We start from the raw sequence: 13,050 nt of genomic DNA on the forward strand, positions 1-13,050 counted from the left end.
TACTGGCAAAAGTCTCGGACAGAATGCTACCAGCGTGCAGCGATCCTGAGTCAACTTGTGATTGGCTGAGAGTCCAGGTGAAGCGAGTTATCTTCCCGTAGGAGAGAGAGAGTCCCAGTAAAGTGTCTGATGCTTAGCGGCCACGAGGGGGCCTTTTTTACAGCCGCCCCCAGATTACTGAAGGTAATCTGCAGAAGAAGAAAAGGCACCCACTCGTCCGGTAGTGATTAGTCTGGCAACTCTGGAAGCTGGATAAGTCGAGCCACAGGGCGGGTGTATGCCCGGTCTCCTACATTCACTTCAGCAGATCGTACTTTACCGTCGAGGCCAGGAAAGATGCTGGTCACTGTACCCACTGGCCACAGTGAGCGAGGGTCAATGATGAGAACCGTCTTGCCGATGTGCAGGTCTGGGTTTTCAGCATTCCACTTCTGTCGGGCCTGGAGGCAGGGCAGATAGAAACGGATAAAATTCTTCCAAAAGTGGTCAGCCAACAGCTGGCTATGGCGCCAATGCCTACAACTCAGGAGCTCGGAGTCAGGATACACCACCTGCGGGAGAGAGGCATCTGGCCGCCCAATGAGCAGTGAGTTGGGAGTTATTGGATCGGGGTCGGCGATGTCTGCAGATGTGTAGCCTAATGGTTTGGAGTTGAGAATCCCTTCAATCTCAACTAGTAGGGTTATCAGTACCTCATCCGTCATAAGCTGGGCTCCAAGGGTTACTTGCAGGGCTTGTTTTACAGAGCGTATCTCGTGCTCCCAGCAGCCGCCAAAGTGGGGGGCGTTAGGTGGATTAAACTTCCAGTCGATTTGCTGAGAGGCGAGTTGAGCTTTGATGTCTGGAGCAAGGTCGGCGAATGCTTCCCGGAGCTCTCGATCACCACCTCTGAAGTTAGTCCCCTGGTCTGAAATCAGCTCGAACGGCTTTCCTCTGCGGGCGATGAACCGTCTTAGGGCCATGAAGAATGAGTCTGTATTCAAACTGGAGAGCATGTCGATATGCACGGCTCGGGTGGTCATGCATTTAAAGATTAATCCCCAGCGCTTTTCACTCCTCCTTCCAATCGCTAATAAGTATGGCCCGAAGCAATCTACTCCTGTTGAATAAAATGCTGGCTTGAAAAGTTGGACTCTGGATGGAGGCAGGTCTGCCATTTTTGGGATTTGTGGCTTACCGCGCCATTTCTGACACTCTTGGCACTTGCGCTGAAAGCGGCGGATAGCCTCTCGCCCTCCTGGTAGCCTATACTTGTGGCGCATCTCTGAGAAGACCCTCTCTGGCGGTAATCATACTCTTGGATGGTAATCATACTCTTGGATGAGCAACTGCGTGACTGGGTGTTTGGCATCCAGCACCACCGGGTGAACAGTATCCGGTTCCAGCTAGTTACTATGGCACAGTTGTGTCTTCGTTGTGGCGGTCAGGAGGTCTCTGAAGGAAGAGAACTGCTTAGCGTCTGGGAGAAGACTTGGCGTGGTAGTAATGAGGCCGCAGAACTGAGGTTTCTTGAGCTCTTCACTCTGATCTGCCTCTGTCTGAATCTGAGGACTTTGTGGCCATTTGTCTGGTTCACACCACAAGAAGGTTGGGCCTTGACCCCAGTGGCTGTCTGGTGTCAATGTGTTGAGAGGTTTGCCACGTGTTATGTCGTCGGCAGGGTTCTGTGCAGAGTCCACGTATCGCCATGTGTCGCCCTCAGTGAGATCTTGAATCTCTGCCACGCGTGTACCAACAAACACTTTGAATCGGCATGACTCTGACTGCAGCCACTTGAGCACGGTAGTAGAGTCCGACCAGAGCATCACCCGCTGGATGGGCAGTGTGAGTTCAGATTTGAGGATCTGAGCCATTTGTGCTCCAGTCAGAGCAGCACATAACTCCAGGCGTGGGATGACTGCTGCTTTCTTGGAGCAACTTTGGATCTTGCGGTGACAAAAGCTACTTGGACGACTCCATGAGGATTCTTTGTTCGGAGGTATGCCACAGAGCCATAGGCTCGCTCTGAGGCATCACAGAACACGTGGATCTCACGCTCACAGGTAGGAGAGTCTAACTCACGGCCAGTGTAACACCTTGGAAGTGCTATGCTCTGTAGGTGAGGTAACTCGTCCTCCCACTCTCTCCATGCAGCTAGCAGGTGATCTGGAAGAGCCGGGTCGTCCCAGTCATGCCTTTTGTCCCACAGGTGTTGGATGACAACTTTTGCCCTGGTGGTGTAAGGTACTAAAAAGCCAAGGGGGTCGTACTGGCTTGCCACCACTTTATAGATGGAGCGCATAGTGACAACGTCTTCAGCGGCTACAGCCTCTCGACACTTGAAGGACAGAGTGTCCTTTCGACAGTCCCACTGCAGGCCCAGGGCTGATTCTTCTTGATCTGGGTGACCTTGGGCGATCCACTTTTCAGCACTAGCCGATCTTGCCTCAGCCTGGGAGGTGACGGATGGTGTCTGGATGTGTACTGGCCCACTGGCGTAACTCAAAGCCTCCTTCGGCAAGAAGAGTCTGCAGCTTGTCAATGATAGGCTTAGCATCTTCAACTGTAGGCACACTTTTTAGCCAATTATCAACATAGAAATGTCTTAACACAGAGTCTCTCACTGCGTCAGCTGGCTGAGTATGGTCTGTGACATGCTTCTGTAGAGCATACGTAGCACAGCAGGGCTACAGGTAGTGCCGAAGGGAAGTACCTTCCACTGATAGACTGTAGGTAGTTCATCACGCTTGAGCTCCCTCCAGAGGAAGCGGAGAAGAGGCTCATCCTCTGGTAGGAGCCTGACTTGGTGAAACATTCCCCGTATGTCACTGTTGAAGGCCACACAGTGTTCTCTGAATCGTAGGAGAACTGAAAGGAGTGGTGAACCAAGGGTTGGACCAGGGAGCAGGAGTTTGTTCAAGTCAGTGGTGCCATACTGGAAAGAGCAATTAAAAACCACTCGGTGCTTGCCATTGTGCTCGACAAGGTGGTGAGGGATGTACCAGCTGCTTGAGGTGTTCTCTGTGCCAGGGGGTAGTTTCGCCACATAACCAGCCTGTTCAAGTCTCTGGATCTCTGCATTGTAAACTTTGGCCGTCTCAGGGTTCTTCGTCAGCCGCCTTTCTGTATTCCGTACTGCCTCCTTTGGTGCACAGAGCTGGGGAAAGTTCTTCACACGGAGGAGAGGAGTTGCATAGTGGTGGACACCATTTACCTGTACTCGCACCGTCTGTTTATCCAAGCATTCAAGGGCCGCCTTGTCCTGCCGTGACCTTGTACTGGCCTTTTCCCTGCGCCATGGGAGGATATCCAGTTGCCACAGGCTCTCGACATGCTGGTAGATGTCAGCTGGAGGTGCCCCGAAGGTGGTGAAAAAACAGCGTTGCTCGATAAGGTACTGCTTTAGATTGTTGGTCGGACCTTGCAGCATCCATTCGAGATGGGTGCGGACAGCAACCGGTGCACCAGGGGGACCAAAGATGACTGGCTCAACTGGAGTCACCAAGTGAGGGTGGTCTGAGCCAATAAGCAGTAGCGGGACAATGTCCTTGAATGAAGGGATAGAAAGCTTCTTCAAATGTCTGTATTTGCTCTGCAGTGCTTTAAAGGGATACGTGTGCTGGCCTAGCCCGAGCTTGGGTGCAGTAAAGGCTCCTTGGATGTTGTATACCATGGCTGGAGAACAGGCTGGAGAGATGCTAAATGATACAGCCGCCCCGTGGAGCTTCTGCAGCTCCTGTCTAACTGTACGCAGGGGCAAATCCTCAGGCTGGCCTTCAAGTCCCAGTTGTTGGACAGCTGGTTGGAGGAGCAGGGTGCGTTCAGAGCCGTCGTATAGCACAGCGTATGTCTCTAGAGTTTGGTCACCATGGCGGAGGATAACTTTACTGACCTTGAGAAGCACACACTGGCCCTGCGGTGGCTTGCCAATGTATAGCACTTGGTCTGCACTTGGTATGGACAAAGGATTGCTCTCACTGGACTTCACCTGGTCAGACCTTCTCTCAGCTTTGTCAGTCTTTACTAAACTTCTCTCGCTGACATCGTGCAGTGCAAGCAGGTGTCTGCTGTTGCATGTTTTACAGCACATCTTCAGATCACATTCAGCTGATCTGTGTTCTCTGCCGCATCGCCAACATCGGTTGTTGTCCTGAATCCAGTTACGTTTCTGGGTGGCGCTGAGCAGTCTGAAATTTGCGCAATAATTCAGAGTGTGTTTGTAGTTCTCACAGAATGGGCAGAACTTCTTTGCTTCTAGACTGGTTGGAGGAGTGAATTTGGCTGGCTCCCTAACCGGTTTGGGTTCAGCCCCCAGCAGGAGGACTGAGGCCTTAGGTGACGATTTGGGCCTAGTTCCAGTGTCCTTTCTCAAGCGATATAATTTGCTATATCCTCCTGGATCTGGAGCTCGTATTCCAACCAATCTGCTAGGTCCAGAAGAGTGGGGATAGGAATGCGGAGCGGGTGGATGTAACACCTGAAACTGGACCTCAGGTCATGGGGTAGCTTGCCCAGTAGACGGGTGACATGAAAACTACAGTCCAGGTCAACTTGCCCCTTTAAACCGAGCTGCTCCAACATGCTCACCAGGGATCTGACGTTCAGGGCGAACAACCTGAATGACTTGATGTCTGTAATGTTTGCTCACTGGCTAAACTATATTATGGATGTAATAACTGGAACCGACATGGAGCTTTCTTCACTACGTGCTTTTATTACCCTTGCTCTCTCTAATCTCGCGGGATGCGAGACTTGCCCGAGGGCTACGGTGTCACTTTTAGGACATACAGTAACAGTCAGGATGTTACATCTCCCTTCTCAAGAAAAAAATGGCATTACCCAAGCACACACAACATTAATTCTGTGAACATAACAATTGTGCTGAATGCACATATAAACGGTCTGACAAATACAGTCTGTAGTCGTTAGCGTCATTGCTGTGATGTAAACAGGTACCAGGTAGCAGTTAAATGACATACGACATGTGCACCAATAAGTCATTAGTTTTTAAGTCAAAAATAATGTTTTCATTTCCCATTTGATTCAAGTAACTTAAAGGTGAACTAGTTGTGTAAGAAAAACAGAACAGGCAGTTAAACTGATTTCACAGTGTTTCAGAGGTAGAAGGTAAGTAACAGGTATTAAAACTTGAAAACACCTTTCTCTTGTTTTCCTATTTTTTTTTTTTTTTTTTTTTACAAGAGACAACAACAACAGCTTAAGTACAACTTTACAAAATTCAGATTTTTTTTTTTTTGGGCAGCGATCCGCCTACACCCTTTACATTATAGGTCAAGGATTTGTCTTGGCCTGGAGATGCGGCCAAACCTTGTTGTGTAATTGGGCTTTTGTTGGTTTGTTGGTTGCGGATGGTCCGCAGGTTCGGGGTGTGGTGGCTGTGTGTTATTGATGTGTGTGTCTGCATGCTGTGTCTTTGGTGTCTTGAGCATCTTTGCTGTCACGGAGGTGCCAACGGTTGCGCCGTAGAGTCTGTCCATCTTCTGTCTGGATGTGGTAGCTCCTGTGTGTGTGTGCATGTTGTGTTACCGTTGCAGGTCTCCAGGAGCCATCTTCCTGACGGAAACGAATGGGTGTGCCGGCAGGTAGGTGAGGCAGTGGCTTGGTGCCTCTGTTGAAGTATGCTTGTTGGCGGTGTTGACATGCCTTTCGTCTGTTTTGGACAGCTCTTTGAGGTGCTACCTGTGGCCGCAGATGCCTACTGGTCACTGGGAGTATGGAACGCAGTCGTCGGCTCATCAGAAGCTGGGCCGGTGACTGAAGGTTGTCAACTGGAGTGTTCCTGTACTCCAGCAGAGCGAGGTAGGGGTCTGTGTTTCCAGCTTTTGCTTTGTCCAGGATGCGCTTTGCTGTCTGGATGGTCTTTTCAGCAAGGCCATTGCTCTGTGGGTAACGCGGACTTGTGGTGGTGTGGGTGAAGTCCCATGCGTTTGCAAAGCGGTGGAACTCCTCAGAGCTGTAGCATGGTCCGTTGTCACTGATGACTGTCTCTGCAATGCTGTGACGAGCAAACACGGACTTGAGTTTACCGATTACTGCAAGTGAGGTGGTATTTGTGAGCTGCTCCATTTCAAAGAATCTACTGTAGTAGTCTACAATGACAATGAAGTTTTGAAAACGGGTTGTAAGTCCGTGCGGTTAGCGTACACTACTGGCAAAAGTCTCGGACAGAATGCTACCAGCGGGCAGCGATCCTGAGTCAACTTGGGATTGGCTAAGAGTCCAGGTGAAGCGAGTAATCTTCCCGTAGGAGAGAGAGAGTCCCAGTAAAGTGTCTGATGCTTAGCGGCCACGAGGGGGCCTTTTTTTACAGATATCGCTAATTGATATTTAATTGATCAATCATTTATAAATAATAAATGTTGCATCATTACACAATACAATCAACAGCAATAACTTTAGCAGATTATTTAACATACCTCAATACGTATTGCTTCAAGAAGGTCTGCTGCTATCATACATATAGATATGGTCTGCTGTTCTTATATATGACTGGGCTCATATACTAATATACAGCCTCACCCTACTGGACGCATGAGGAACAACAGGGGCGTAAAACTACTTGGGGCGTATATCTACCGGCTACAGTTCCCAAGCCTCCACCTACTCAGCAACGAGCCAAAGTAGCTCTTCTGATTGGCTGAAATCCTGTAATCTCTAAACAGTCCCGCCCACTACTTCTACAGATGCACAAATCACTTCTGAACCAAATATCTCGGTGCAAAAGGGAGAGCGCGAAACTTGTCACTTGAAGGCGAAAAACAGTGTTTGAGATTCATCGCAGCAGATTCAAGCAGCTGTAGTTATGTACTTTGTGTTTGTGTTAGAAAAATATACAAGACATTTCTGAGAAAATATTCTACAAGTGTGCAACTCTCATTTGATGAATTCACGTACTGATTTGCGGATGTTCAACATTTCTCCACGACTTCACATTTCTTGATGCGGGTGTGTAAATGCGTTTTGCACCACATTCACTGCAGCAATTGTTTCAAAAATGTGAGCGTACGAGTTTCTAAATGTGTGATTTGTAGAATAGGATTTGTGCACCTGCAATGGAGAATTTGAGAAGGTGTAACTGTTGTGTTGTGTTTGTGGGAGAGAAAAAAGTCTACAGGTTTGCAACTCTTAAAACATTTCTCTCTGTGACTTCAAATTTACTGATACACATGTGTGGCTTTTCTCTACAACTACAAATCGCACTGTCACAGGTGTTCAGTCGTTTTGAATCAAAAATAACTTCATATTTTAGCCCTAGTATATATATACTAAAGTTAATACGTTACAGAGAGTCATGCGCTTTCACATCTCCCAACCGCTCAAAATCATCTATTAATGGCGCAATAAACCGATTACACAATACTAGAATGCAAAACAAAAGAACCCCAAAACAGAAACTCAAAGATAAATTAAAGGCTTTGACTTAAAACAATGAAATCTTTAGATTTTCTTACCTGACTGGTACTTGCTCTCACTGACGCCATGTGGCATATATACGCATATATGCAGCAAATATATTATCATATATGTGCATATAAACTGCATATAGGTTTCATAAATGATATATGCACATATATCCTCATATAGGTTCTTTCCATGTGGGGTATTAAAAACTGACTCTCTGTCCTATAGCTTCTGACTTCAGAAATATTAAAACACACTTTACAGTAAGATTTTATTTGTTACCTACATTAGTTACATTTACAAATACATTTTTTTTTTAAATCTTTTTTATCTAGTGTTGCCAGGAAATGTCATCTGTGTTAATGTTGTGTTCTCTCTCAAGAATGCATTACCACATTCTTGGGTAATTTTGCCCTTGCCGTTTATTTCACATGGGCCACACAAATATGTTTGTGCTCACAATATGTGTTCATAAAACAATGGTGATGAGAATGTTTTGGAGTCATCGTTTTTTATTATACCAAGAGTAAAACAAAAACATTCATACTTTCACAGTGTTCCTTGAGTATTCAATGAAGTCAATATGGATTACATTTGAAAAGAGATTAAAAAAAAAGCACTAATCACATTAATGTTAGAGCACAAATTTAGTTTAGCTTACTCAAAAAATCTTAAAGTGCAGTGTGTATTTAACACATAGTGGAGAAAGATTATAAAATGTGTGGATATTGTAAAATGCAGCTTATACTAATACTTTCAGAAATCTAAAAATATGTGAGTCTATGAAGAACAAGAAAATATTAACTTAAAAAAAAATCTAAATCAATTTATCAAAAAACATTTTGTCCAAATTTAATTTTTCAAAGGAAGATTTCCATATTTTGCTTCTGGAATTTCATGTGTTTTATTATTTACAGTAGTCCAAAAAATAATATATTTATAACCTCAATCTCTTTAAAATCATTACAATTTATTGCAACATTGTACTGCACATTGCAAAACCCTGATTTTGGGGTTTCCAAAACTTGTACTTACTGGCACAATCATTTGATGAATCTGTATTTCAACCAAAGTGTGCATCATTTTGCTAATATTTTTGTCCCTTTTTTTCTTGTTCTTCTTTAGTTTCTCCCGTGGGATTACAAAATCACACAAATGTTGTTTGTTGTTTAAATGCAAACTGAACAGGACCTACGTGCTGTCTTTTGAAAGTTTTGCTAACTTAACCTCTTATCTACCTTTAACCTGGACAGTGTCAACATTCAAACACTGATAAATTTCCATGATTAGCTAATCTGTGAATTTAGATTAGTTTTTTTTAGCTGTATCAACCTCATATAAATGTCAGAGCCTCAATGACCACAATACAATACAAGACAGCTTTTACAATACATTTTCATCATGAGGTGGTAAGTTTTATGAAATTAAAATTATATTTCAAATAATGATGTATTGTAAGAATAAAGTACTGCACAATGTACCATTCAAATTGCAATTTCACTGCAGTGCATAATGTATTATTAATTAACATCTGTTCAAACAAGTGTTCCTCTGAAATGAACTGTGTATGAATTATGTATCGGTGATTATCTCTTTTTTTATTTAATTTTTTTGTCTCTAGGCTATCTGTGGCTGTGCTGCTCTTGGGCACCATTACTTGCCTGCCAGATGTGTCTCTTGCTTTGGATAGCGTCAGAGAACATGTTTCGGGTAACAGAGACTCTCCTCATCAGACATGACCCAAAACTCAGCTTCAGTTAAAGCAGTAAAGTGCTTATGGAATGTATTGTAATAAAATAAATTGTGTTATTGGTTGCACTATAACCACGAATGTAGTTCATCAACTACTTTCTATACAACAAATGCAAATTACTATAGTATACAGGGCAAAATCCTATCAATTTACAACAGCACTGTAACAAAAACTCTGAAAATCTTAACAAGAGTATAATAAAATATAACCAAGCACCTATGACATCTATTTTTTTTTTTTAAATATAGTCGTGAAGCATGTAATGTATTACAAATATGCATTTTCTAGTTATGTTCAGCTGCAGAACAAAAATTACTATCAACTGCTGCTTAATAGAGATCTCATTCTCATTTATACAGCTCACAGGATTTCAGCCCTACGTCCTAAACGAATGGTGGGGGGATTACTGACTGCATCTGTCCCCTGGCAGGCAATGGTGTACCTCAGTGAGAACATATTGGATGGAGGTTTTGCTGGAGGAGCCCTGATAGCTGAACAGTGGGTGCTGACTGCTGGCCGCAATTTATTTGTAGGAAAGAATCAAAGCCAGACAAGAGGAAAAGAACCACTTATTCCAAAAGTCTTTCTTGGAATCAGCAAACGTGTTCATGCAAACGCCTCTACAGAAGTAGCCGTGGAAAAGGTAAATATCCACGCAACCCACCAAATTCCAAACCAAGCTAATTTGCTAAATCATAATCACCATATATTTATGTATCTACATATAAAGACACAAAAGCATTAGCAGTCACTGTTCAGACTGCTAAGCTAACTTAGCTGCCAATGTACCTTATGGTTAAAGTGCTACAGTACAAAGAATAGCTTAGAAATCTTTGGAAGGATAGGTGGCGCTGTTTTCAAAGTTCTCAGGTGGCTTTGTGACATACTGTCAATGCCTGTGCTGATCCTGTATGTCAAAGCATTACACACACACACACAGACACACAGACACACACACACACACACACACACACACACACACACACACACACACACACACACACACACACACACACACAAACACACACACACACACACACGTTTGTTTTTGTGAAAAGTGGGGACATGCCATAGGCGTAATGGTTTTATACTGTACAAACTGTATATTCTATGGCCCTTCACCAACCCTACACCTAAACCTAACCCTAAATAGAAACTTTGTGAAAAATGGGGACATGGGTTATGTCCTCATACTGTAAGTCATCCTCTTCTTGTAATATCTGTGTCATACCCATGTCATTATACAGAGTTGTGTCCTGATATGTCACAAAAACAAGAGCACACACACACACACACACACACACACACACACACACACACACACACACACATACATACATACATATATTTTAGAGGGAAAAAATGTAACAGAGTAGATTTCAATTACTGGCAGCTACTGTTATGGAAATTGTCTTAATATATGATATTGAGTTTGTAAGACTAATAAGAGTAATGAGGTGAATTTAGTTTTTAGGACAAGGGATTCAAAAGTTATAACCAAAAGAATATTGTATATTTGAACTGGTGGTGGTGTTATACATTTGATCCACAGACTTCAAAGTTGGACAGATTACTAATAAAGGTGATACCAAATAATGTGCCAAATTTCGAGCTAGAAAGTAATAAGCCCTTTTGTGTATGCAGATAGCATAGAGTACACTGACCCTAAAACTTACTTGGAAGCTATGTTTGCATGAATGTCAGTGTCATTTAGACACTTAGATATCAAAATATCAAATTTGGTGGCATATGATGCTATGAAATGAATGCTAGAGTGGCTTAATTTTCCAGATACTTTTGGGAGCAGTGTATCAGAAGATTTTGTTGGTACAGGTACATCAAGAAATGGATAAAAGGGAGGTAATTGTTGCATAATATGATTGATCATTAACATGCTTTTATCTTGCAGGTGTTTTTACATCCAGACTTTCAGAACACATCCGAATGGGACAATGACCTTGCTCTGATCAAACTGAAGGAGCCAGTCAAATTTAATGAGTCTGTAATGCCCATCCCACTTCCTGAAATTGGAGATAACCAGGAAGAAAAGGAAGAAGAGAAAGGCATCATCGCAGGCTGGGGCTGGGGGAGACATTTTACCCCTGCTCCAGTACTCAAGTTCCTGTCTCTGCCTGTACGGTCATGCAAGGGTAACTACCAAGCAAAGGTTCTTGCAAGTACACCAAATGTGGATGACAAACAGTTCTGCACAGGACCCAGTAAGTACCAGGAAAACGTTTGCTTTGGCGATGCAGGCGGTGCTCTTGCGTTCTTGAACCCCAACACCAAAACAGTGTATGCTGCGGGCATCCTCTCCTTTGACAAGGCTTGTTCTGTAGAAGAGCACGCTGTCTACACAAAGATTTCTGCCTACCTGCCCTGGATTCATAGTGTCATGAGAGGTGATTCACAAGAATTTCTGGCGAAGCGTGCTTCATTCATAAGTCACATGTTTACACAGCAGCAGTAGTGTGATCTTTATGCAGGAACAACTGCATGATAAATATGGGTTTATTTCACTCATTTGTACTGCACTATTTACTGTTGTCTGAATAAAAAATTGTCATCAAAACATTTAAATGAATATTTGAAGCAAATCTACAATGTCTATGATGGAATTTACTTTTAAGTGTCAATTCTGTAAGCAATGGAAATACAATGAAAATCAAGCTCGCTTCTTTTAGGAGGACTTAAATATGATTGGCTGATTATTGTGTATAAAATTGAGCTTTCACAGACATCAAAATGTCAAATTTCCTACTGAATGTACTGAATAATAATAATAATGAAAACATATTGAATGTCATACTGAATTATGTAATAAAAGTAAATAATTTTTACAGCACATTCCATAAAAATGGTTTACTTTACTGTGTGCATTTTTTTTATCTAAGCACATCACATACCATTTTATCTTATTAAAAATGTATAACTCTGCAGCAGAATGTTACTTTCCACCTTGTGCTGTCAAATAGACTTTACTTTTGTAAAGAACACTTAAAGAGTGGAGCTGCTAAGGTTATATATGCACATATCTTGTGCCCATCATTCTGAAACCAAAGAAGCACGTAGAAAAGATTAAATGACTGATACACTTCCTGAAAATCCTGACTGCTCCTGAATAGCTGCACATACTGCACATAAGCCACATTTTAGGTTAATCTTGAATTAAGTTCTTCTGTTTTCCACCAAGCATTTCAAATAATCTTAGTGAACAGATTATGTTTGTGTGCATGTCTTAAATGTATTAGGCTGAATCTTGAAAATATTTAAATCAAATACAGTTGTGAAACTCACACATATCATATACATACTCTGGAGTCAGGGGCTGGATTCACAAAACATTCTAAAGAATAAAAGTCTTCTTAAGAAATAAGTTAAGTTTCAAGTTCTTGAAAATAATCTTCTTAAAAATCACTAGGTGCATGTAATGCATAGTAGGACTGTGCACAAGTTTTCTGAAGTGACACCAATGATGGATAATGTAAACAATGATCAATCATGATTAGTTGTGAAGCACCTTCGGAATATTACAAACTTCTTGGAATTTATGTGAACACGTTTCTTAACTCATTTCTTAAGAATGCTTTTGTTGAATCTGGCCCCAGGAAAATAAAACGAGTTCAAAATGATTGAGGACTGAGGTTCCTCTTTTTCTATACAAAAGTTATTGCGATGATAGTGTTTTTTTTTTTTTTACTGTGTTTATGGATATGATGAAAACATGCAAGAACTAACTATTTGAGACTGCAATTTCTCACCAGATCTGACCTGAAAAAAAAAAACTATTTAAAATTGAAATTAAAGGTCAAGTGCAAATAACGAACACGTGTGTTTGATTGCAGTAATTGGCGTGGAGAGACCGGATATAAGCCGAGACACCGCAGAGAGAGAGA

At 42.7% G+C, this 13,050-nt stretch overlaps 1 protein-coding gene across 1 annotated transcript; it reads left to right on the forward strand.

Annotated features, from left to right (window-relative positions):
- The first annotated feature begins 8,698 nt into the window (after positions 1–8,698).
- Positions 8,699–12,022, forward strand: hp (haptoglobin). The gene is made up of 4 exons (XM_059537023.1): positions 8,699–8,810; positions 9,023–9,111; positions 9,514–9,797; positions 11,064–12,022. Exons 1-4 carry the CDS (start codon positions 8,803–8,805, stop codon positions 11,622–11,624), a joined length of 942 nt encoding a protein of 313 aa, XP_059393006.1. The 5' UTR covers positions 8,699–8,802; the 3' UTR covers positions 11,625–12,022.
- The last annotated feature ends 1,028 nt before the right edge of the window (positions 12,023–13,050 follow it).

Source organism: Carassius carassius, chromosome 3 (assembly GCF_963082965.1).
Source record: "Carassius carassius chromosome 3, fCarCar2.1, whole genome shotgun sequence".
NCBI lineage: Eukaryota > Metazoa > Chordata > Actinopteri > Cypriniformes > Cyprinidae > Carassius > Carassius carassius.